General features: G+C 43.2%; 1 protein-coding gene across 2 annotated transcripts in view; it reads left to right on the top strand.

Moving 5' to 3' along the window:
• Window positions 1–27074, top strand: part of RFTN1 (raftlin, lipid raft linker 1) — a 480896-nt gene that overhangs the window by 86178 nt on the left and 367644 nt on the right. Inside the window, exon 2 of one of the 2 annotated variants that reach the window (XM_073550730.1) lies at window positions 3877–4032. In XM_073550730.1, the coding sequence (XP_073406831.1) occupies window positions 3888–4032 (145 nt within the window). In that variant the 5' untranslated portion in view covers window positions 3877–3887. Of the gene's footprint in view, window positions 1–3876; window positions 4033–19503; window positions 19971–27074 lie in introns of those variants that run through there. The other variant, XM_073550731.1, reaches the window with a different exon arrangement.

Here is a 27074-nt window from a genome sequence, read left to right as displayed (position 1 = left end):
TTAGGGTTGGGGTGTGTTGGGGTTAGGGTTGGGATTAGGGTTAGGGGTGTGTTGGGGTTAGGGTTGAGTTAGAATTGAGAGGGTTTCCACTATTTAGGCACACCAGGGGGTCTTCCAACGCGACATGGCGCCACCATTGATTCCAGCCAATTTTGCATCCAAAAAGTCAAACAGTGCTCCCTCCCTTCCGAGCCCCGACATGTATCCAAACAGTGGTTTACCCCAACATATGTGGTATGAGCGTACTCAGGAAAAATTGCACAACAACTTTGGGGGTCTAATTTCTCCTGATACCCTTGGTAAAATAAAAAATTGGGTGCTAAAAAATGATATTTATGGAAAAAAAATGATTTTTTATTTTCATGGCTCTGCGTTATAAACTTCTGTGAAGCACTTGGTGGCTCAAAGAGCTCACCACACATCTAAATAAGTTCCTTAGGGGGTCCAGTTTCCAAAATGGTGTCACTTGTGGGGGGTTTCCACTGTTTAGGCACATCAGGGGCTCTGCAAACACAACATAGTGTCTGATCTTAACTCCAGCCAATTCTGCGTTGAAAAAGTCAAACTGCGCTCTTTCCCTTCCGAGCTCTACTGTGTACCCAAACAGAGGTTTACCACCACATATGGGATACCAGTGTACTCAGGACAAACTGGACAACAACTTTTGGGGTCCAATTTCTAGTGTTACATTTGTGAAAATAAAATATTGTGGGCTAAAAAATAATTTTTTGAGGAAAAAAATGATTTTTTATTTTCACGGCTCTGCGTTATAAACTTCTGTGAAGCACTTTTGGAATTCAAAGAGCTCACCACATATCTAGATAAGTTCCTTAGGGGGTCTAGTTTTCAAAATGGTGTCATTTGTGGGGGGTTTCCACTGTTTAGGCACATCAGAGGCTCTGCAAATGTAACATGACGCCCGCAGACCATTCCATCAAGTCGGCATTTCAAAACGTCACTACTTCCCTTCCGAGCCCCGACGTGTGCCCAAACAGTGGTTTCCACCCACATATGGGGTACCAGCGTACTCAGGACAAACTGGACAACAACTTTTGGGGTCCAATTTCTCCTGTTACATTGGTAAAAATAAAATATTGCGGGCTAAAAAATCATTTTGTGATGAAAAAATGATTTTTTATTTACACGGCTCTGCGTCATAAACTTCTGTTAAGCACTTTGGGGTTCAAAGAGCTCACCACCTATGTAGATAAGTTCCTCAGGTGGTCTAGTTTTCAAAATGATGTCAATTGTGGGGGGTTTCCACTGTTTAGGCACATCAGAGGCTCTGCAAATGTAACATGACGCCCGCAGACCATTCCATCAAGTCGGCATTTCAAAACGTCACTACTTCCCTTCCGAGCCCCGACGTGTGCCCAAACAGTGGTTTTCCCCCACATATGCGGTACCAGCATACTCAGGACAAACTGGACAACAACTTTTGGGGTCCAATTTCTCCTGTTACATTTGTAAAAATAGAAAATTGCGGGCTAAATAATCATTTTTTGAGGAAAAAAAATTATTTTTTTATTTTCACGGCTCTGTGTTATAAACTTCTGTGAAGTACTTTGGGGTTCAAAGTGCTCACCACACATCTAGATAAGTTCCTTAGAGGGTCTAGTTTCCAAAATGGTGTCACTTGTGGGAGGTTTCCACTATTTAGGCACATCAGGAGATCTCCAAACGTAACATGGTGTCCAATCTCAATTCCAGCCAATTGTGCGTTGAAAAAGTCAAACGGTGCTCTTTCCCTTCCGAGCTCTACCGTGCACCCAAACAGAGGTTTACCCCCACATATCGGGTATCAGCATACTCAGGACAAATTGAACAACAACTTTTGGGGTCCATTTCCTCTTGCTACCTTTGATAAAATAAAAAATGGGGCAAAAAGTTCAGTTTTGTGAAAAAAATATGATTTTTTTATTTTTTCGGCTCTACGTTATAAACTTCTGTGAAGCACTTGGGGGTTCAAAGTGCTCACCACACATCTAGATAAGTTCCTTGGGGGGTCTAGTTTCCAAAATGGGGTCACTTGTGGGGGGTTTCTACTGTTTAGACACATCAGGGGCTCTGCAAATGTAACATGACGCCCGCAGACCATTCCATCAATTCGACATTTCAAAACGTCACTACACCCCTTACGAGCCCCGACGTGTGCCCATACAGTGATTCCTCCCCACATATGGGGTACCAACGTATTCAGGACAAACTGGACAACAATTTTTAGGGTCCAATTTTTCCTGTTACCCTTGTGAAAATAAAAAATTGTGGGCTAAAAAATCATTTTTTGAGGAAAAAAAATGATTTTTTATTTTCACGGCTCGGTGTTATAAACTTCTGTGAAGCTCTTGGGGGTTCAAAGTGCTCACCACACATCTAGATAAGTTCCATGGGTGGTCTAGTTTCCAAAATGGGGTCACTTGTGGGGGTACTCCATTGTTTAGGCACACAGGTGCTGTCCAAACACGACATGGTGTCCGCTAACGATTGGAGCTAATTTTCCATTCAAAAGTCAAATGGCGCTCCTTCCCTTCTGGGCCCTGCCGTGCGCCCAAACAGTGGTTTAAGACCACATATGAGGTATCGGTGTACTCAGGAGAAATTGCCCAACAAATTTTAGGATCCATTTTATCCTGTTACCCATGTGAAAATGAAGAAATTGAGGCTAAAAAAAATTTTTGTTGGAAAAATTAAAATGTCCATTTTTTCCTTCCACATTGCTTTAGTCCCTGTGAAGCACCTGAAGGGTTAATAATCTTCTTGAATGTAGTTTTGAGTAGCTTGATGGGTGCAGTTTTTAGAATGGTGTCACTTTTGGGTATTTTCTGCCATATAGACCCCTCAAAGTGACTTCAAATGTGAAGTGGTCCCTAAAAAAAATGGTTTTGTAAATTTTGTTGTAAAAATGAGAAATCGCTGGTCAACTTTTAACCCTTATAACTTCCTAACAAAAAAAATTTTGCCTCCAAAATTGTGCTGATGTAAAGTGGACATGTGGGAAATATTATTTATTAACTATTTTGTGTCATATAAGTCTCTGGTTTAACAGAATAAAAATTCAAAATTTGAAAATTGCAAAATTTGCTACATTTTTGCCAAATTTCCATTTTTTTCACAAATAGATGCAAAAATTATCGACCGAAATTTACCACTGTCATGAAGCCCAATATGTCATGAAAAAACAGTCTCAGAATCGCTAGGATGCGTTGAAGCGTTCCAGAGTTATTACCTCATAAAGGGACACTGGTCAGAATTGCAAAAAATGGCCTGGTCATTAAGGTCAAAATAGGCTGGGTCATGAAGGGGGTTGCTAAAGTTGCTAATTTAGTTACGGTATATCTGTTTCTAGGAAAGCTGAGTTAAAATCAATATATAACCAAAATTTATGTCCATTGCTTCTATATTAAGACCTATCCTTAGAATAGGCAATCAATTCAAGATCTGTATACTGCTTGCATCCATCGACCATGGAAGCGATAAAAGCTAATCCGTGTGGGTGTTGAGTGTTGGACCCCACCATTTCTATATTGCTGACCTATGTCTAGGTTATCAACATACAAGCAGAAGACAATCCCTCTATTGCTCAGTGTTTTTGCTCCCTTTTTTTCCATTTTATTAAAAATTCCTGTTGGTAAATGTGGTCTAAGAAATGAAACCTCAACTGGAGTTCCTTCATTGTACACTTGTTCCTCTCAAGTATTGCTCTGGGCAGTTCGTAAGAGCTAGTTTTCACTTCCAGTTTTTATTTTTTGTCATTAGTTGTGGTTGTGACCATTGTTTTCATATAAGCAAGCGGGTAGGAAGAATTCTTAATTTAGTTTTATTGACGTAAATGATGGAAGTTACTGCTTTAATTAATGGAAACATTTCTCTTTTCAGCACCTGTTACAATGGGCTGTGGATTAAACAAGTTTGAGAAATTTGATGAGAAAAGACCTGGAAACATATATTCAACGCTGAAGCGGCCGCATGTTGAGACAAAGATAGATGTGTCTTATGAATACCGTTATGTGGATTTTACAACAATCACCCAAGGTAAGATGGCAATGTTTAAAAAAAATATAGGAATGTTATATAGCAGCCTCTTTATCTGCTTCATTGAGGTGGGTAGTAAAGAAAATAACGATACTTAGTAAAAAAAAAAAAAAAATTAAAATTAAAAAATTTCCAACGTTTCTTTTTTTGTCTTGTTTGAACTTGTCTTGTGTTGCTGTTCCTAAAATTTCAAAATGCTTTCAGTTTTGGATGTGGAAATTTCCACAATATCCCACTCTGAAATACGGGAATTGCTGCAGATTTTGTGTCCAGATTTTCAGAAGGAAAATTCACAGTAAAATATATTAGCAGCTAAATGAATGAGAGTTTAACATTTCTCATCCACAAGCTGGAACATTCTTCAGCAAAGAAATTGATCTATGGTGTAAATTTTAAAGTAACTCGGATTTTTTTGGATGTTCCACAATTAAGTTTAATGCAAAAGTCAACAATTGTTGCAGAATCCAGTAGTGTAAAGTAAAGTTGTAAAGTTCAAGTATGTAAGGGACTCTAATAGAAAACAGCCAGTGCTGGGCTGGAGAAGCAGTCGATCCCGTATGTGTACACATACTCTAACACTTTGGTCAAACACATTTGTAACCATCTACAACCAGATTAGCTTTACTTTAAAAGTGGATATAAAAAGTCTACACACTCACTGTTAAAATGTCATGGTTTTGTCATTTAAAAAAAAATCATACTGAAAAGAATAAATTCAGAACTTTTTCGACCTTAAATGTCACATATAATCTGTACACATTCATTGAGAAATGAAGTTAAATCATTTTCGGGGGAAAATAAAAATAACAAAGCTAAAATAATGTGGTTGCATAAGTGTGAATACCCTCTCATAATTGGAGATGTAGTTGTGTTCAGAATTAGCTAATCACATTTAATCTGAGGTTAAATAGTAGTCAATACACCGCTGCCATCATTTACAGTTGTTCTGATTAATTATACAGTTTACTGTTGTAGTTGGATTTTCCTGACATTTTCTTACATTTTACAGCAAAAAAACATGGTCTGTAAACAGCTTGCAACACAACAAAGGGATTTGCCGTAATTGATTGAAAGTTATCAATCAGGAGTAGGGTACAAAAACGTTTCAAATCCAATAGGTATACCATGACGTAAATTTGGCACAACAGTGACGTTACCTAGAACTCAACAATCCTAAAAATTTTATGAAACGACAAAAAGAAAATTAGTCATGGACGCTTCCAAGAGGCCTACATCAACATTAAAGCAGTTGTAGGAATTTCTGGCAAGTACTGGTTGTGTACTGCATGTGACAACAATCTCCCATATTATTTATATGTCTGACTTGTGGGTTTGGTGGCAACATGGAAGCCTTTTCTTACAAGAAAACAACATCCAAGCACAGAAATGTTTTGCCAAAACCTACATCAAGCCTGCCAAATGCATGTGGGAAAATGTGTTATGGTCTGATGACACCAAGCTTTAACCTTTTGACCATAATTCCAAAATCTATGTTTGGTGCAGAGCCAGTGCTTGGCATCACCAAAAGAACACCATACCCACGGTGAAACATTGTGGAGGTGGAGTTATGCTTTTGGGTCGCTTTTTGGCAGCTGGAACTGAAGCTTTAGTCAAGGTGGAAGGAATTATGAACTGTTCCAAATATATGCACCAAAATCTTCAGGCCTCTGCTAAAAAGCTGAAGATGAAGAGGAATTTAACCTTCAGCAATGACCGTAATCATAACTCCAAAACAATAAAATAATGGTTTTGTTAGAAGATCAAAAAATTTGGGAATGACCAAGCCAGAGCCCAAATCTGAATCCAATTGAAATTCTGTGGTTGACTTGAAGAGGGCGCTGAACACAGGAGATGTCCTCGCAGTCTGATAGATTTTGGAGCGTTACTGCAAGCAAAAGTGGGCAAAGATTGTCATTTCTGGATGTGCCATGGTGATAGACTCCTATCCAAAAAACTGTCATAAATTCAAAGGGTACTTCAAAGTATTACTTTCAAGGATGTGCATATTTGTGCAACCATATTATATTAGTTATTTGTTTTCCACCCAAAAAGATTTCAGTAATTTTTCAATTGAATTGTTCATATTATAGGTAAAATTAAAGGTGGAAAAAGTTCTGAAATTACTCATGTTGGTATGATTTTTTTACATGACAAAATCTTGGCATTTTAACAGGGGTCTGTAGACTTTTCACGTCCACTGTATTTCACAGAAAAAAACACTATAGTATATTATAAAACAAAGCTACAATAAGTGTTTGCATAGCCATTATTTATGTCTATGGAAAGTTGTCTAAAAAAGGAAGACAGAAAATAAATACAAAGGGCACTCTACTAGAATGTGGGTGGTAGATGCCTTTGATGGGCCCATCTTAAAGGAACAGCTCACAATACAAATAAAAAAAAAATGATCATCATTCCCGTTTTGATGTTCTGATCTTCATTGTGCTTCACTTCCCACTGAAGCATTTTCGATGTGGAAAGTCTGTATCGGAAATGCCTTTTGGAATGTAGACTATATGTTTTGGTTTTGACCTCTGGATAGTGAATAAAAAGGTTTGCATTCTCTGCCGGTAAAACAAAATCTTCGTGATTTTTTGAAACGCAAATTTTTTGGGGGGGAAAATAGCAAAACTTTCCATTACACAGCATGTATCCTTTTTTTCTTAACACTGGAAAACCCTTTTGGAAAAACAGTTGAAGAACCCTTAGTCAAAAAACACATGATATACTCACTTTAGGTTTACAATATTTGGCTCTTTCTATAGGTGGATAAATAAGTGCAGCCATGCAAATATTTCCCTGTGAATGCTTTCAGGTGGCACAGTAGATTTGTCTTGTTTTTATAGATGTTTTTAGTTTGTGTCTTCCTTGCGATAGTGTGTAGACCCTTGTTTGTCTGTCTACTTTTAGTAATGACTTCCAGAATGAACAGAGGATTCACTTGATGTTTTGCATGTTTCTTTTCTAACCAAGTCCACAGACATCAGAGGCATCTGGCATCGTTGTGTTCTGTGTCTGTCTGACGGGGCAGCATTTTTCCATTGTCAACAACTTGTTTTTTTGCTGTATGACTGTTTATATGGTATACTGTCTTTCCTATGGTCATTAGTGTAATAGGTACAGTACTTGGCTGCTTTGTCCAGTGACTCATATAGTCAGTACAGTAATTGTCCTATTTTGTTTCTTGTGCAGGAAATGATTTTAGATACTTAGTGGTATGCTGAGAGTGGTGAATATTATATTACATGCCATTTGTATGATCGAGATAATGTCCTTAGGATGATAATCACCACGGCCCAGGTTCTTTCTCAAATTCTCAGTCTACTGCTTGTTGATCTGCTTGTTGGTCTGGCCACCACCCTCTTGTATGAGCAGTACTTGGAAAAATATACTTAAATCACTATGTCATAAACAAAGAAAAAACGAGTTTAAAACCCAATTAGGTGAAAAAAATATATATTTTATTTGTTTAATACAGTAAAATTGGGGTGGAGGTGGAGACAAAGACTAAGGGGACAAAAATGGGGACGCAATGGACAGGGGAGAGATAAAATTATGCCAAAAAATATAATAGTAATGATAGCAGCAAGACATGGAATAATGTGTAGTATAAGGAGTACATAAAAAGTTAAATTAAATATAAATATAGTGCTGCTAGTATATCAAGAAATCTATGATATATGTAACAATTGGCCCCACATTAAAAAACAGGTATAAAATGTGGCAGGAGAGATAATATAAGAACTGGTGAATAACAATAAAGTGCATATGCATGTACTATCACATTATTTCATTGGTGGCCATATACTCTGTGCCAAATCAGTATATGTAGCCATAGAGTGAAATATCCATGTACTGCCACAATGTCATCTAAGTAGTACCTGTTGGAGGATGGAAAGGAGGGGGTTCCAAGTCTGTCCCAAGGATGCATCCACCTCGACGCGCGTTTCGGTGTTTGCCTTCGTAAGTGGGTGGTAAATCACTAAGTTTTGGTTTTTTTCTTCACTATGTACAGATATTCCTTATGTAAGCTAGTGGATCAGTGACCTGTCAGCAGTCTGCATCAGCCAAGGTATCATTTTAATCAGTATAACAGCGCCGACCTGACACTGTAGGTTACTGTGCACAATCTTGCTGACAGGTTCCCTTTAAAGACGGGACTGCATATCCCAATTCTTGAGGGGCTATAGAGCCCCCATCTCAGGATTCCTGCACTCAGAGCACAAGCTGTAAGCAAGTTATCCTTTATTCTAGAGATGAGGCATAGCTTGTGATGTTTGGAATATCCCTTTAAATTAGTTACATAATTCTAGACTACATAAGATAACATAACTTTTAGAATCATTCTAATAGTATCCAACCTTTAAAATACTTTGGACCATTCGCAGACTTTCCCTTTTTCTAATCATTGTCTATAGCAAGCAGGGAATAAAGTCATTAAATCTTACTAATCCAAGAACCACACAAGTAATTTTACAGGGAGTATAATGTGACCTTTGTCCACACGGACATGCTACATATTGTCAAGAGAATAATAAATAGAATTTTTCCTTTTAAACATTGTCAAAATGATGTGTAATCAAGCAAACTAGCAAAACTCTTGGTGCAAATAGCCCAAGAATCACATATCTTGGCATTGCTGATGCCAAAGTGCACTTAATGACATAAACTGGGCAATTTTTCTAATGGCACATAGATATTTTGCAGAAATGACAGCCCTATTGAAATTGTGTAAAATGGAAAGGGCAGATTTTGTGTGTGACATTACGATTTCCTGACATGCTTTCTCCAGCAAAGGCTTATTTTTATTCATTTTTTCCTTATACATCATTACTTTGCATCAAAAAGTTTGTTGCGGAAAAATTTATGCTTTTTAGTAGCCAAAATCACTTTCTTGAGCACATGTCATGAGTAAAGGACAGCCGGGCAGATTTAATGATTTTGATATTCTATTCACAGCACTTTTTTTTTCTATTTAGCGGACTTTGGATTATCGTACTATCTGCTCTAAGCTCATTGTTGTAAACATTGACAAGAAATGATTCTTCTACTTTTGCACAACACAATGCCGTGTTTAGAGGCAGCTTTGGCATTAAACTTTACCCACGTTTCAAAATGTCATTTTATGAAGTTCTGCTGCTGTCTGTTCGGCTCGTGAGCATCTGCTTCTAATTTGGGAAGTGTCAGCACATGGAGACACTTGGGATGCTGTGAACATGATATTTCTACATGTATGTAATGCTATAGGTTACAAATGCACTTGCCAAGAACGTAAAAAGTAAACTAACAGTTCCGAAAGTACATTGTCTGGTTTCCTTTATTTTGCGAATCCACCCAAGGCTGTGTAGGGCAGATAATATATATAATGCTGTCATTGAATACAGTGAGGTTTGTATTATATTCAGATGACTATAAGTAAATCATACTTTGTTCTGTGAGAATTTAAAGAGACCCTGACGCCTGATACATGCTGCTCAATCAAGCGCTGTATTAACTCAGCCAGATATATCTGAACCTGAAACGCTGCTGTGGCGTGTCAGAGAAATACTGTACGTACTTTAATAATTTCTCCCCACCCGCTGTCTCTGCGCGTGTAAGCCTATGGGTGGAGAGAGGCCGCTGGGGATCCGACTGTCTAAGGCTAGGTTCACATTTGCAGATGGCCAAGCTGCGGAGGGCTGCGGACTTCCTCCATGAAGCTCCTCCCACTGCCGCACCGCCTCCAGTCAGCTCCGCCTTTGTCTGCATGCGGCCTGCGTACCTATCTTTAACATTGGGTATGCAGGCCATGCGGATGCCTCCGCATGCGTCGTTTTGACGATGCAGCAACCGCATCAAATTCGAACATGTTGCGTTCGATTCTGGTCGCCGCATCGTCAATGTTAAAGATAGGTACGAATGCCACATACAGATGTAGGCGGAGCTGACCGGAGGAGGTGCGGCAGTGGGCGGAGCTTCACAGTGGAAGTCCGGAGCTCGGCCATCCGCAAATGTGAACCTAGCCTAACTAGTCTGTGGTGCGGTCTCAGTCCCCTGCGGCTATTAAAGTATGTCTTTCCCTGAAATGCCGCAGCAGATCGGGAAGCATGTGTCAGGTGTCCGGTTCACTTTAATTAGGATGTTTTTACAAAGCCATGTTTACCTCCAGTGCACACTCAGTTAGGCTGAGCATATATCCATATTTCACAGGAACGAAGTGCTAAATACATGCAATAGTGCATTTCTCCTGAGGGAGGAAAGGTTTGCACATTGCACATTAAAACATGACTGATTTTATGTTTCTTGACAGTAAACAACAGGAAATGGTTGAGTAACCAAAACTGAGTTAGAAACTGGAAAAAAATTAATAGGGCTTTCCAAGAATTATAGATTTTTTTTACTACGTAGGCTTGTGGAGGTTAGTAAGTGGTAAACTGAGCTTTACTCACCGCTTCCCCAGCGCTTCCTCTCTACTGCTGCCACTGGTCTTTCTTGACAAGCGGCATTGCCGACGTCATGACGAAATAATTTAATTCTTGGAAACTTATTTTCTGACATTAGTAACTAACCAGGTCTAGGTTATAAAGTTTGCTCCCACACACCATCCATCAGACTGCTCCACTAAAGGTAGCTGTACTCTTATTAACCCCTTTACTCCCAAGGGTGGTTTGCATGTTAATGCCCGGGCTAATTTTTACAATTCTGACCACTGTCCCTTTATGAGGTACGGTAATAACTCTGGAACGCTTCCATGGATCCCGGTGATTCTGACTTTGTTTTCTCGTGGCATATTGTACTTCATGTTAGTGGTAAAATTTCATTCATATAACTTGCGTTTATTTGTGAAAAAAACGGAAAGTTGGCGAAAATTTTGAAAATTTTGCAATTTTCCAACTTTGAATTTTTATGCTCTTAAATCACAGAGATATGGCACTCAAAAAAACTTAGGTAACATTTCCCACATGTTTACTTTACATCAGCACAATTTGGGAACCAAAATTCTTTTTTGTTAGGAAGTTATAAGGGTTAAAAGTTGACAAGCGATTTCTCATTTTTACAACACCTTTTTATTTTTAGGGACCACATCACATTTGAAGTCACTTTGAGGGGTCTATATGATAGAAAATATCCAAAAGTGACACCATTCTAAAAACTGCACCCCTCAAGGTGCTGTGATAAAACACTCCGGGATCGGCTTTGCTGGGGTCAAAGGTCACGTGCGTTCAGCATGAAACTCAGGCGCAGAGCTGGGATTCGGGTGTAACTGACCCTGGGTCAGGTTTATTAATGGTGAAAGCAATGCAAAAGGAAACAAAACATAAAACAAATCCTTGCCTGTCCGGCACTAACTAAACAATGGACAACCTAACTACCAACTGGCGGGCTTCTCCCATCCAGCCAAACCACAGTTGCAGTGGGCACTGCTTTCACTCACGTGTGTCTCTCACACAGACAGGCTCTCTGTGTTCCCAGGCTGAGACACTCACACAACCACCTGGCATCCTTTTATATCCACCTCCCATTATTCATTAGCAAGCAGGTGCGATACTGACCAGACTAGGCCACATAGGAAAGGAATCTGGGCGAGATATACCTGCCCTCATCCACTATTCCCACATGATTCTCACATATCCCCCCCCTCTACTCAGACCACTCCGGTCGAGCAATGACACCCGCCAAACAGTGCACTCGGGACAGGGCATCTGCATTTCCCATCTGTACCCCTGCGCGGTGCTCCACCGTAAAAGTGTAGGCCTGCAGGGCAAGGAACCACCGGGTCACCCGGCTATTCCTTTCCTTGTTCAAGTGCATCCACTTGAGAGGGGCATGGTCAGTGATCAGCCTGAACTTTCGGCCCACCAGGTAATATTTGAGGGCCTCTAGAGCCCACCTAATGGCTAGGCACTCTTTTTCTACGACTGCATACCTTTGCTCGTGTTTATTCAGCTTCCTGCTGGGTGTTCCACTCCGTCCCTCACTTGTGAGAGTACGGCCCTGATACCGGTATCAGAGGCATCCGTTTGTACCACAAACTCGCTGCGGAAGTCCGGAGTCACCAGTACGGGCTGAGAGCAAAGTGCCCGTTTTAGGCTATGGAAGGCTTCTTCAGCCGCTAAACTCCATTTAATCATGACGGAGTCTTTCCCTTTTGTAAGATCCGTCAGGGGGGTAGTGATGGCTGCAAAATTGGGTATGAACCGGCGATAATAGCCGGCAATCCCCAGGAAGGCTTGCACCTGCTTCTTGTTGACAGGTTGTGGCCAGTCCTGAACCGCCTGAATCTTATCAACCTGGGGTTTAACAACACCCCTCCCAATTACATACCCCAAATACCGGACTTCTTCTAGCCCGATGTGACATTTCTTGGGGTTCGCGGTTAGACCTGCCTCCCACAGGTCGTCAATCACAGCTTGTACTTTCTGGAGATGAGTCTCCCAGTCCAAGCTGTAAATGACAATGTCGTCCAAATAGGCTGAAGCGTACTGCCTATGTGGCCTCAGGACTCGATCCATCAGTCTCTGGAAGGTCGCCGGTGCTCTGTGCAGTCCAAACGGCATATACACATACTGAAATAGACCTTCTGGGGTAGCAAATGTCGTCTTTTCTCTGGCAGCCTCCGCCAGAGGGATCTGCCAATACCCCTTTGTTAGGTCTAGGGTCGTAATATACCGGGCTTTTCCTAACCGATCTATCAACTCGTCGACCCGGGGCATAGGGTAGGCATCAAATTTTGAGACCGCATTCAGTTTCCTGAAGTCATTGCAGAACCGGATGGTGCCGTCCGGTTTAGGAATTAGCACAATCGGGCTGGACCAAGCACTGTGCGATTCCTCAATGACACCTAACTCTAACATTGCCTTCACTTCTTGGGAAACGGCTTCACGGCGCGCTTCCGGGATTCGGTAGGGCTTTACGTGAACTGTGACACCAGGTTCCGTTACGATGTCATGTTTCATTAGCGTAGTCTGCCCGGGTTTTTCTGAGAAAAACTTTTGGTTGTGAAGTAGAAACTGCCTGACCTCAGTCTTTTGCCGCTCCGAGAGAGTCTCTGCAACCCGTACCTCCGATACGGTATGCGAGCAGACGGGACGGGCCAGCTCCGCTGACAAGGCAGACCGATCTTTCCAGGGTTTTATCAGATTTACATGATAAATCTGTTCAGGTTTCCGCTTACCTGCCTGGTATACTTTGTAGTTTACTTCACCAACTCTTTCCTTAATCTCAAAGGGGCCCTGCCACTTTGCCAGGAACTTACTGTCCACCGTGGGGACCAGGATCAACACCCTATCTCCGGGTGCAAACGTACAGATCTTGGCGCCCCTATCATAGATTCTTTTTTGGGCTCCTTGCGCCTGTATCATGTGTTCTTTGATGATAGGCATAACAGCCAGAATACGGTCCTGCATTTGTGTGACGTGATCTATCACTGTTTTAAACGGAGTGACCTGACCCTCCCAGGTTTCTTTTGCAACGTCTAACAGTCCGCGAGGACGTCGGGCGTACAATAACTCGAAAGGCAAGAATCCCGTGGAAGACTGGGGTACTTCCCTGATGGCAAAAAGCAAATACGGAAGTAAATAGTCCCAGTTCTTCCCATCCTTGTCTATCACCTTTCTCAGCATCTGCTTCAGAGTTTTATTGAACCGTTCGACCAACCCGTCTGTTTGAGGATGATACACGGATGTGCGTAACGGTTCGATTTGTAACAATCGGCAGAGCTCCTTCATTACCCTGGACATAAAGGGGGTCCTCTGGTCGGTGAGTATCTGTTTCGGTATACCAACCCGACTAAACACATGCACCAGTTCCTTGGCAATCGTCTTGGTGGCCGTGTTACGCAAAGGGATGGCCTCCGGGTAACAAGTGGCATAATCCAAGATGACCAGGATATGTTGGTGTCCACGTGCAGACCGTGGAAGGGGTCCAACTAAATCCATCCCAATCCTCTCAAACGGGACTTCAATAATAGGTAGGGGTACCAAAGGGCTACAGAACCGGGGCTTAGGTGCAGAGGCTTGGCAGTCAGGACAAGACTCACAATATACACGAATATTGTGATGCATGCCTGGCCAAACAAAACAGTGTAATATCCTTTTGGTGGTTTTCTGGACTCCCAGGTGACTTCCCATCACATGTCCGTGGGCCAGGTCCAGCACCTGCCGCCGGTAGGGTTTTGGCACGACTAATAGTTGCACCGTATCTTCCCCCTTTTTCTCTATTTGATAGAGTAAATCATTCTCCAGAACCATGTAAGGATATGCCAGCCTAGAGCCAGGTTCTACGGGTACCCCATTTATCACTTTTACATTTGTCCTAGCCTGAGAAAGGGTAGGATCCTTTATTTGCTCGCTTTGGAAGTCATCTTTCTGAACTTCTAAATCCGGCAAACAGGGAGGTGGACGGCTGTCGGCCTCCTCCGCTTCCCCAGTCTCCTCTGTATCACCCGCCATGACTGAAAACGGGAACTGCAGGTCATTTCCCGCAGACTCTTCCCCCGAATCTTCCGGGGAGACCTCTTCCAGGGGTTCGGGACCCACACGCGCCCTGGGAGAAGAATCATGTACACGATTACCCGAGGGCATCAACTGATTCTCCCACAATTGCCAGAAGTGGGGAAAATCCCGGCCCAGGATAACATCATGCAATAACGCCGGGACGAGTCCCACTTTATGTTGCACAGACCCATAGGAAGTAGTAATGCATATGACCGTGGTGAGGTACGAACAGGTGTCTCCATGCACACACGTTACAGAAAATTTGTCTGATGGTCCAGTCGGGGCTGACACCAGAGTGGCCTTCACCAGAGTCACCACACTTCCCGAGTCTAACAATGCCACCACATTTTTGCCATCAACAGTTAAATCACACAAGTGTTTTTCCACATCCTTTTGACTGGCATTCACACTCACTACCCGTGCAACCATAGACATGCGGTTTTTAGAGTTTGTGACGTCGCACTGCAAGGGTTCAGTAGTGACCGGACAGTTCGCAGCAATATGTCCCATCTCTTGGCAGCGGAAACACCTAACGGGCCCCTTGCTTAGACCATAGTTCGTTACTCTCGGCCTCGCAGTGCGGGCAGTCCTGTTTTCCTCCCCCACTGTCTTAGGGATTTTTCCATCTCCCCTACTCCCTGGAACAGTCTTACCGGTTCCACGTGGAGATGATGAAGAACGAGGTGGGGTAGCGTCCTCTCGGAGTCCTTCCGCCACGGAGTAACGTTCAACCAGATCCACCAGTTGATCTGCCGTTGTAGGATTTCCATGGCTTACTCACTTCCTCAGGGCTGGCGGTAGAGCTCTCAGGTACTTGTCCATGACGACTCTCTGGATTATCTCTGGCGCTGTCAACACCTCGGGTTGTAGCCACTTCTTCGTCACGTGGATCAGGTCGAACATCTGTGACCGCGGTGGTTTATCCGGCTGATAAGTCCATTGATGCACTCTCTGTGCACGGACAGCGGTCGTCACTCCCAGCCGGGCCAAGATCTCGGCTTTCAATTTGTCAAAGTCCTGCGCAGCTTCAGGTTCCAAGTCATAATACGCCTTTTGGGCCTCACCGGAAAGAAACGGGGCAATCAGGCCGGCCCATCGTGCCTTCGGCCATTTTTCTCGCACCGCCATCCGTTCAAACGTGGTCAGGTATGCCTCGACGTCATCTTCGGTCGTCATCTTCTGCCAGTACCGACTCACGTGAATCACTCTCGACTCTGCTTCCAGGTTAACCTTAGGTAAGCTTGCCAGGCGCTGCGCCACCTGCTGGAGAAGCGAACGATCGGTAGCTGTCATGTCCACCAACTCCTTCAGCTGGGCCATCATCACCCGATTAGCTTCTTGCTGGACGGCGGTGGACTGTACCAGCGCTTTCACCACGTCCTCCATGCTCATGCTTGCAACATGATGCCCGCGTTCTCCACCACAATGTGATAAAACACTCCAGGATCGGCTTTGCTGGGGTCAAAGGTCACGTGCGTTCAGCATGAAACTCAGGCGCAGAGCTGGGATTCGGGTGTAACTGACCCTGGGTCAGGTTTATTAATGGTGAAAGCAATGCAAAAGGAAACAAAACATAAAACAAATCCTTGCCTGTCTGGCACTAACTAAACAATGGACAACCTAACTACCAACTGGCGGGCTTCTCCCGTCCAGCCAAACCACAGTTGCAGTGGGCACTGCTTTCACTCACGTGTGTCTCTCACACAGACAGGCTCTCTGTGTTCCCAGGCTGAGACACTCACACAACCACCTGGCATCCTTTTATATCCACCTCCCATTATTCATTAGCAAGCAGGTGCGATACTGACCAGACTAGGCCACATAGGAAAGGAATCTGGGCGAGATATACCTGCCCTCATCCACTATTCCCACATGATTCTCACAGTGCTTAAAACCAGATTCAAGAAGTTTATTAACCCTTCAGGTGCTTCACAGGAATTTTTTGAATGTTTAAAAAAAAATGAACATTTAACTTTTCTTCACAAAAAAAATTACTTCAGGTTGAATTTTTTTAATTTACCAAGGGTAACAGGAGAAATTGGACTGGAAAAGTTATTGTGCAATTTGTCCTGAGTACACCGAAACCTTATATGTGGGGGGAACTACTGTTTTGGCGCATGGCAGAGCTCGGAAGGAAAGGAGCGCCGTTTGACTTTTTCACTGCAAAATTGGCTGGAATTCAGATCGGATGCCATGTCAAGTTTGGAGAGCTCCTGATGTACCTAAACAGTGGAAATCCCCCACAAGTGACTCCATTTTGGAAACTAGACCCCCCAAGGAACTTATCTAGATATGTGGTGAGCACTTTGAACTCCCAAGGGCTTCACAGAAGTTTATAACGTACAGCCGTACAATTAAAAAATCATATTTTTTCCATAAAAATGATGTTTTCACCCCCAATTTTTATTTACAACAGGACCCCAAAAGTTATTGTGCAATTTGCCCTGAGTAAACTGATACCCCATATGTGGGGGTAAACGACTATTTGGGTGCATGGCAGAGCTCGGAAGGGAAGCGCCATTTGACTTTTTTGGCTAGAATTGAGATCGGACGCCATGTCACGTTTGGAAAGCCCCTGATGTGCCAAAACAGTGGAAACCCCCCCAATTCTAACTCCAACCCTAACCCCAACACACCCCTAACCCTAGCCCTAATGGGAAAATGGAAATAAATACATTTTTTTTTATTTTATTATTTTTCCCTAACTAAGGCTGGTTTCACATTTGCGTTTTTTTTCGCGGTAATTTAGCGCTAAATAGCGCATGCGTTTTTTTTCCCTATACTTTGCATGGGATGCGCTTATGTGCGCATACACATGCGTTTGTACGCGTTTTACCGCGCATGCGTTTTTTTGCGGTATGCGCTCGGGCGCACAAAATGCAACTTGTTGCATTTTTTGTGCGTCCGATTTGCCTCAAAAAAACGCATGCGCGCGCAATGCGTTTTTTTACAGCAAGACACCCATTATAAGTCTATGGTGAGCATATGTGCGCATTGGCATGCTTATGTATGCGTTTTTTTGCACATGCGTTTTTTTTTTTACCATTAGTTTAGACAATGGAATTTAGGGGTTTGGGTAAAGTTAGGGTTAGTTAAGGGGGTTTAGGGTTAGGGTCAGGGTTAGGGTCAGGGTTAGGGTTAAGTATGGTTTGGTTAAGGGTTAGGGTCAGGGTTAGGGTTAGGGTCAGGGTTAGGGTCAGGGTTAGGGTTAAGTATGGTTTGGTTAAGGGTCAGGGTTAGGGTTAGGGTCAGGGTTAGGGTTAAGTATGGTTTGGTTAAGGGTTAGGGTTAGGGTTAGGGTCAGGGTTAGGGTTAGGGTCAGGGTTAGGGTCAGGGTTAGGGTCAGGGTTAGGGTCAGGGTTAGGGTTAAGTATGGTTTGGTTAAGGGTTAGGGTTAGGGTTAGGGTCAGGGTTAGGGTTAGGGTTAAGGTTAAGTATGGTTTGGTTATGGGTTAGGGTCAGGGTTAGGGTTAAGTATGGTTTGGTTAAGGGTTAGGGTTAGGGTCAGGGTTAGGGTTAGGGTTAAGGTTAAGTATGGTTTGGTTAAGGGTTAGGGTCAGGGTTAGGGTTAAGTATGGTTTGGTTAAGGGTTAGGGTTAGGGTTAGGGTCAGGGTTAGGGTTAGGGTTAAGGTTAAGTATGGTTTGGTTAAGGGTTAGGGTCAGGGTTAGGGTTAAGTATGGTTTGGTTAAGGGTTAGGGTTAGGGTTAGGGTCAGGGTTAGGGTTAGTGTCAGGGTTAGGGTTAGGGTCAGGGTTAGGGTTAGGGTCAGGGTTAGGGTTAGGGTCAGGGTTAGGGTTAAGTATGGTTTGGTTAAGGGTTAGGGTTAGGGTTAGGGTCAGGGTTAGGGTTAGGGTCAGGGTTAGGGTTAGTAAAGTCATGGTTTGGGTTAGTGTGAGTGGCCACCTAATGTTGGAAAAAAACGCAAACGCGGTAAAAACGCACTAAAAACGCATACAAAGGCTTAAAAACGCTGCGTTTTTTTCATGCATGCTCATAAAAATGCTTGAAAAAAACGCAGCAGTTGTATGCTTTTGTATGCGTTTTTCAATGCGTTTTTTTGCGGGAAAAACGCGCTGCAAAAAAAAGCAAGTGTGAAACTAGCCTAAGGGAGTGATAACGGGGGGTTTGATTTACTATTTATAGTGGGTTTTTATTTTTGGCGGCTGTCACACGCTAAAAGACGCTTTTTATTGTAAAAATAGTTTATGTATCACCACATTTTGAGAGCTATCATTTTTCCATATTTTGACCCACCGAGTCATGTGAGGCCTTATTTTTTGCGGGACGAGTTGATGTTTTTATTGGTACCATTTTCGGGCACGTGACATTTTTTGATCGCTTTTTATTCTGATTTTTGGGATGCAGAATGAACAAAAACCAGCGTTTCATGGATTTCTTTTGGGGGGTGTGTTTACACCGTTCTGTGTGCGGTAAAATTGATAAAGCGATTTTATTCTTCCGGTCAGTACGGTTACAGCGATACCTCATTTATGTCTTTTTTTATGTTTTGGCGCTTTTATGCAATGAAAACAATTTTATATAAAAAATAATTATTTTTGCATCGCTTTATTCTGCGAGCTATAACTTTTTTATTTTTTTGCTGATGACGCTGTATGGTGGCTCGTTTTTTGCAGGACAAGATGACGTTTTCAGCGGAACCATGGTTTTTTATATTCGTCTTTTTGATCGCGCGTTATTGCACTTTTTGTTCGGCGGTATGATGATAAAGCTTTATTTTTTGCTTTGTTTTTTTATTTTTATTTTTTAAGGGGTTCAATAAAGGAGTTAACTAATGGGACAGTTTTATAGGGCGGGTCGTTACGGACGCGGCAATACCAAATATGTGTACTTTTATTGTTTGTTTTTTTTTTTCAAAAAATGAATTTATTAGGGAATATTTTTTTTTTTAAATTATTTAGCGATTTTTTATAAATTATTTTTACACTTTTTTTTTTACTTTATTACATTGTCCCAGGGGGGACAGATCGCTGATCTGTCACATCACAGATCACTGTGACAGATCAGCGATCTGTCACAGGCAGTGCTGGAGGCTTCCTCATGCCGTGTGATGTTCTGAGCCATGCTTCTGTTCTGCTTGACTTTGCCTTTAATTGTGCCCTTATCAAAGATGGAGTGAGTAGCTTCACAAGGGGCCATCTTGTTCCTGTTTGACTTTTCCTGTTTCCTGCCTGCTGTGTACTAAAGGGATACTGCACATTATACCTGTGCCTGTGTATCTGGATCTTCACCTGCTGCCAAGCTTGGAGAACTTGCATTGTGCCTGCATCTTCTAAACCTCGGGATTCCCCGCTTGTTACTTACCTGCCGTCCTGCCTGACCGCCTCTCCTGTCCGGATCTGCTCTGCTTCCGTCATCTCTGCGGCCTGCTCTCCGCTTGGAGCCCGGTCCAGTCTCATGACCTTAGGACTGTGTGCGCCTGGACCTCAGACTCTCGCCAGTTGGTTCGTACAGACTTTACCTGTTGCCAGAACTTATATCTACGTACCGTGTAATACTGAAGCCTGTTTACTGTAATACCCTGAACTACATCTGCATAGTACTGAGACCTGTTGCTACAATACAATACTGAACCTTTGTACATATACTGTGTTTGTCTTCTCTAACCCATGCCACCGAGTTCCATAGAACCTATAGTACTAATTTGACATTTTGGCGCGTTGCAGGCATGAGGAAGCTGGCTCCCTGCAGGCCCCCGAAGGTCCCTGCCGCCATATTGGATCCGGGGACCTGCAGGGAAGGTGGCTCCCGCAGCAGCGCTGCACATTGCGCTGCTGCGGGGGTCTCAGGGAAGTACGGAGGGAGCTCCCTCCCGATGCTTCCCTAAACCCCAGGTACACTGCGATCGTGTTTGATCGCAGTGTGCCAGAGGTTAACGTGTCGGGGGCGGTCCATGACCGCCCTTGACACATAGTGCCGGGTGTCAGCTGTGATAATGAGCTTGATAATCAGCTGACACCCGGCTGTGATCAGCTGCGCTCCCCCCGTGAGCGCAGCTGATCGCGCTAGACATACTATTCCGTCCTTGGGACTTAGGTCCCAGGGCACATGGACGGAATAGTACATCTAATGTAGGAAAGGGGTTAAACATTGTAAAACGTTTTTTTTTTTTGCAGCTGCTACACAGCCGGCGGGATCTCATTCTACTTTCACCTATAAAGAGTGGTCGGCTTAGTTTAGAAGAATGAACTTGTTACTTATTATAACCAACCTCTTAATGATTTTCAAACTCTGAAGCAGTTGAAAGAAATTTGAAAAGACTGAACATGTGCACAGCAATGTCGTTTTTGCAAGGATGTGCATTATGTCCATTTTTGCATCGCTTTTTCAGGCGGCTTCCAGGGGTAATTCATCTCAAATAGATATTGTGTGTTCATACCCATACTTGACAGCTCTCTTTGCATGCAAAATCATACAGAGAAGCTTGTCAATTACTGAATAGGATTACCCACTGGACTCATATGCAGTGGGGAAAAAAAGTATTTAGTCAGTCAGCAATAGTGCAAGTTCCACCACTTAAAAAGATGAGAGGCGTCTGTAATTTACATCATAGGTAGACCTCAACTATGGGAGACAAACTGAGAAAAAAAAATCCAGAAAATCACATTGTCTGTTTTTTTTTTCATTTTATTTGCATATTATGGTGGAAAATAAGTATTTGGTCAGAAACAAAATTTCATCTCAATACTTTGTGATATATCCTTTGTTGGCAATGACAGAGGTCAAACGTTTTCTGTAAGTCTTCACAAGGTTGCCACACACTGTTGTTGGTATGTTGGCCCATTCCTCCATGCAGATCTCCTCTAGAGCAGTGATGTTTTTGGCTTTTCGCTTGGCAACACGGACTTTCAACTCCCTCCAAAGGTTTTCTATAGGGTTGAGATCTGGAGACTGGCTAGGCCACTCCAGGACCTTGAAATGCTTCTTACGAAGCCACTCCTTCGTTGCCCTGGCGGTGTGCTTTGGATCATTGTCATGTTGAAAGACCCAGCCACGTTTCATCTTCAATGCCCTTGCTGATGGAAGGAGGTTTGCACTCAAAATCTCACGATACATGGCCCCATTCATTCTTTCATGTACCCAGATCAGTCGTCCTGGCCCCTTTGCAGAGAAACAGCCCCAAAGCATGATGTTTCCACCACCATGCTTTACAGTAGGTATGGTGTTTGATGGATGCAACTCAGTATTCTTTTTCCTCCAAACACGACAAGTTGTGTTTCTACCAAACAGTTCCAGTTTGGTTTCATCAGACCATAGGACATTCTCCCAAAACTCCTCTGGATCATCCAAATGCTCTCTAGCAAACTTCAGACGGGCCCGGACATGTACAGTCTTAAGCAGTGGGACACGTCTGGCACTGCAGGATCTGAGTCCATGGTGGCGTAGTGTGTTACTTATGGTAGGCCTTGTTACATTGGTCCCAGCTCTCTGCAGTTCATTCACTAGGTCCCCCCCCGCGTGGTTCTGGGATTTTTGCTCACCGTTCTTGTGATCATTCTGACTCCACGGGGTGGGATTTTGCGTGGAGCACCAGATCGAGGGAGATTATCAGTGGTCTTGTATGTCTTCCATTTTCTAATTATTGCTCCCACAGTTGATTTCTTCACTCCAAGCTGGTTGGCTATTGCAGATTCAGTCTTCCCAGCCTGGTGCAGGGCTACAATTTTGTTTCTGGTGTCCTTTGACAGCTCTTTGGTCTTCACCATAGTGGAGTTTGGAGTCAGACTGTTTGAGGGTGTGCACAGGTGTCTTTTTATACTGATAACAAGTTTAAACAGGTGCCATTACTACAGGTAATGAGTGGAGGAAAGAGGAGACTCTTAAAGAAGAAGTTACAGGTCTGTGAGAGCCAGAAATCTTGATTGCTTGTTTCTGACCAAATACTTATTTTCCACCATAATATGCAAATAAAATGAAAAAAAAACAGACAATGTGATTTTCTGGATTTTTTTTTCTCAGTTTGTCTCCCATAGTTGAGGTCTACCTATGATGTAAATTACAGACGCCTCTCATCTTTTTAAGTGGTGGAACTTGCACTATTGCTGACTGACTAAATACTTTTTTTCCCCACTGTACATACCAATACCTGGGATTTCAAAGAATAAAATACAAGTTTTACTGGAACTTTTCCCTGAAAAATACGTGTTGATCTGATCCGTCCTCCTACTCTATAACATCCCGTCTACAGATCAGATATCATTTTCAACATGAGCGTTTGCCTTTAAATTGATCTTTGCCGCAGTTTTATACATTCAGAAAAGGCCCGCCATGCTATTGTTAATAATAATAATAAATTTTATTTCTATAGCGCCGACATATTCCGCAGCACTTTACATTTCAGAGGGGATTTGTACAGACAATAGACATTACAGCATAACAATAATCACATAGATTATAACAAATACCAAGAGGAATGAGGACCCTGCTCACAAGCTTACAGTCTATGAGGAAAGAGGCAGACACAAAAGGTGGGTGGTAACAGTTGCCCTGATTGTGTGGACCAGCCATAATGTTAAGTGTGTAACAGTACAGACACAGAGGGCTAATGGATGCATAAAGCATGTGGGAACATGATGCGGGGAACCTGGTTATGGTAAAACTTTTGGCTGTGCCACACAGGGATAGATTAGGTTAATGTGTTGAGGCGATAGGCCAGTCTGAATAAATGTGTTTTCAGGGCACGCTTAAAATTGTGGGGATTGGGGACTAATTGTATTGACCTGGGAAGTACATTCCAAAGAATTGGCACAGCATGTGTAAAGTCTTGGAGACGGGAGTGGGAGGTTCTGATTATTGAGGATGGTAACCTCAGGTCATCAGCAGAACAGAGGGCGCGGGTAGGGTGGTATACTGAAACAAGGGAGGAGATGTAGGGTGGTGCTGAGCCATGGAGGGCTTTGTGGGTGAGGGTAATAAGTTTATACTGAATTCTGGAGTGGATGGGTAGCCAGTGTAATAACTGGCACAAGGTAGAGGCATCGGTGTAACGATTGGTGAGGAATATGATCCTGGCTGCAGCATTCATGACAGATTGGAGAGAGTAGTGTTTGGTAAGAGGGAGACCGATTAGAAGAGATTTACAATAGTCGAGACAAGAATGAATAAGAGAAACAGTAAGAGTTTTTGTAGTGTCAAAAGTAAGAAAAGGTTGAATTCTAGAAATGTTTTTGAGGTGCAGATGACAAGAGCGAGCCAGTGATCGAATGTGGGGGGCAAAGGAAAGCTCTGAGTCAAGTATGACCCCAAGACAGCGGGCATGTTGCTGGGGAGTAATAGTGGAACCACACACAGAAATGGCAATGTCGGGTATAGGTACATTAGTAGAGGGAGGAAACACAAGGAGTTCAGTCTTTGACAGGCTCAGTTTCAGATATAGTGAGGACATGATGTTAGACACAGCGTTTAGACAATCGCCGGTGTTTTCTAGAAAGGCTGGTGTGATGTCAGGAGAAGAAGCGTATAATTGGGTGTCATCAGCATAGAGATGGTACTGGAAACCAAATATACTGATTGTTTGACCAATAGGGGCAGTGTACAAGGAGAAGAGGAAGGGGCCTAGAACCGATCCTTGAGGAACCCCAACAGTAAGGGGAAGGTGAGAGGAGGAGGAACTGGCAAAAGATACAGTAAAGGAGCGGTCAGAGAGGAGGAGGAGGAACTGATGATCCACAGTGTCGAATGCTGCAGAGAGATCAAGAGAATTAGCATGGAGTAATGACCATTTCATTTAGCTGTTAGTAGATCATTAGAGACTTTAGTGAGGGCAGTTTCAGTAGAGAGTAAAGATCGGAAACCGGATTGGAGAGGGTCTAGAAGAGAGTTATCAAAGAGATAGCGGATAAGACAGGAGTGGACCAGGCGTTCCAGGAGTTTAGAGATGAAGGGAAGATTAGAGACAGGTCTATAGTTAGCGGCACAGTTTTGGTCTAGGGATGGTTTTTTAAGTAGTGGATGTATGATGGCATACTTAAATGAGGAGGGAAAGATACCAGAAGAGAGAGGTTAAATATTTTAGTTAGGTGAGGGGAGACAGTAGGGGAAAGGGACTGGAGGAGATGTGACGGAAATGGGTCACTGGTGCAAGTGGTTGGGCGAGAAGATGCAAGGAGCCTGCTTACTTATTCTTCTGTGACTGGTTCAAAATCAGAGAGTGAGCTAGATGCAGTAGGGGAGGGAGGACAGTGCATGGTATGAGGTGATTGGGAGATAATTTCCTGTCGGATCTGGTCAATTTTTTCTTTGAAGTAATTGGCCAGATCGTCAGCTCGAAGCTCCGTGGTTGGGGCCTGTACTCTTGGGTTGAGTAGAGAATGAAAAGTCTCAAAGAGACTTTTAGGGTTATTGGACAGTGAGGTGATGAGGGTGTTGAAATAGGTTTGTTTGGAGAGGTGAAGGGCAGTGTTGTATGTTCTAAGCATAAATGTTATGAATGGGTCACCAAGTAGGAAAAAACCTAAACATGCTAAGCCCAGAAAGACCAGAGAGGTTGGTAACGATGCAGATTGCAGATCCCTGATCCTAACCACACAACTAGCAGCAGCCATGGAGCGTACCTACGATGAACCAAGACTCCTCATCACGGCCGGAGGACTAAATAAGCCTAAAGCAAGAAAAGGGGAAAACTAACTGCCCCAGAGCAGACCCCAAAGGAATAGACAGCCCCCACACAAGTATTGACGGTGAAACAAGATGAAAACACAAACACAGGCAAGAAAATAGGCTGACCAAATGATGGGGCCCAAACTAACTAGAAAGGAAAGACACTGTCTGCAATCTGCCCAAAACCCTACAAAATAATGTCCAACACTTCTGATAACAAAATTAACCCTGAAGTCACTAGACTTCTCCCACTATATCAGCACTCTGAAATATTCTGAGACAGAGCAAAAAGAGGCCAATCTAGTAAGGGACAAAAAGCAAATTGGCAAATACAGCCAGCCGGGGCTGGCTAAGCACATAAAAAACTGAATAAAACAACAAAATCAAGTGTGAACATTAGCAGAGAAACTTAGCTTGAGCTGACTGGAACAGAGCTGAAAACCAAGACCTGACAAGCAGAAGGAATCACCAGCACCAGAGTAGGGCGTCAGCTGACTTAAATCCAATCTGAGATTCCTGAGGTCCAATCATCATCCTCATTATCAGGTGGCAGATCTCTACTGATTAAATAAGCCTCACTACCTCCTGTTACCACCAGCCAGAGGGAGCCTGGAAGGAGAACTCACAACTGGTAGACCAGAAAATGAACTCACAACACATAAACTTATAATGGATGAAATCTTCGTGTAGATTGGATTTTTTCCACAGACGTTGGGCGCCCCTGGAGCACCGCTGCAAGAAACGTGTTTGCTGGGTGTGCCAGGGTTGTCGTCGTCTGTGTTGTGGTGTTCTATTTATAGGGGGTTGTTGTGAGTTCATTTTCCCCTTCATTACTGAGGCCCGAGGAACTCCCTCTTCTGGTAAAGAAAGGTAGTGAGCCTGATTATCAAACACCTGAGGCTGATGATGATGACTGGCTGAGTGGGGTTACTGACTGGATATAAGGCTGCCGACGCCCTTCTGCCCTGCGGGTGATTTCTCTGTGGGATCCTTGGAGACCAGTCTGAGTTCCTGCTCCTCTAAAGCTAAGTTTCCTGCTCGGCCTTTTGCTTTGTGCTTTGACTTTGTTTTGCTTTGTTTTTCTGGATTTCTGCCATTCCCTGCTGGGGTGTGCTGAATTCATTTAGCTCTGTCTTCTGAAAATACCTGAGTGCTGATTTAGTTTTTGAAGCCTAGCTGCTTCAGGGCCTTTTTCATATCAGCTTGTTGGCTTATGTCTTTGATAGGGTTTTGGCAGATTGCAGACAGCAGCCTTCCTGTCCTTTCCTATCTAGGTAGTTTTGGGCCCTGTCTTTGCTCAGTCTATCTTTCTGTCTGTGTTAGTATTTTCATCTTGCTTCACCGTCATTATATGTTGGGGGCTGCCTATTGCTTTGGGGTCTGCTGTGGGGCAGTTTAGATTTCCCCTTTCTTTCTTTAGGCCTATGTAATTCTCCGGCTGTGATCGAGGGGTCTAGGGCATCGTAGGAACCCCCCACGGCTACTGCTGGTTGTGTTGATAGGTTCAGGGGTCTGCAATCTGATAGTTGCCAACTTCTCTGGTTTTCTGGATTTAGCTTGTATTTCTGCTTTTGCCTCCTACGGTCACTCATTCATAACAGGGGGTGCAAATTCATCCAGGGCACTTTGAAGTGTTTCATTGTAATGCTTCAATGCAGAATCAGGATATGAGAGGGAGGAGATGGGGGCCAATGAAGACTGCAAGTTCTTCATGTTTCTGGGTGTTAAAGACTTGTATGTTTCTATAAGTATGGACAGTGGGGGTGACCTGAGCAGCCTGGCAGTTCTTGATAGAGAATGAAAGAAGATTGTGGTCAGAGAGCGGGAGAGGGGAGTTTGCAAAATCATCCACTGCACAAAGCCGAGAGAAGACCAAGTCGAGGGAGTTTCCGTCTTCATGCGTTTGAGAATTAGCAAGCTGCGAAAGGCCAAACGAGGAGGTTAGAGAT

Source organism: Dendrobates tinctorius, unplaced genomic scaffold (assembly GCF_039654945.1).
Source record: "Dendrobates tinctorius isolate UK_male_01 unplaced genomic scaffold, ASM3965494v1 ptg000167l, whole genome shotgun sequence".
NCBI lineage: Eukaryota > Metazoa > Chordata > Amphibia > Anura > Dendrobatidae > Dendrobates > Dendrobates tinctorius.
Note: the sequence above shows the minus strand (reverse complement) of the source record. Positions and strands in the feature narration are given on the sequence as shown.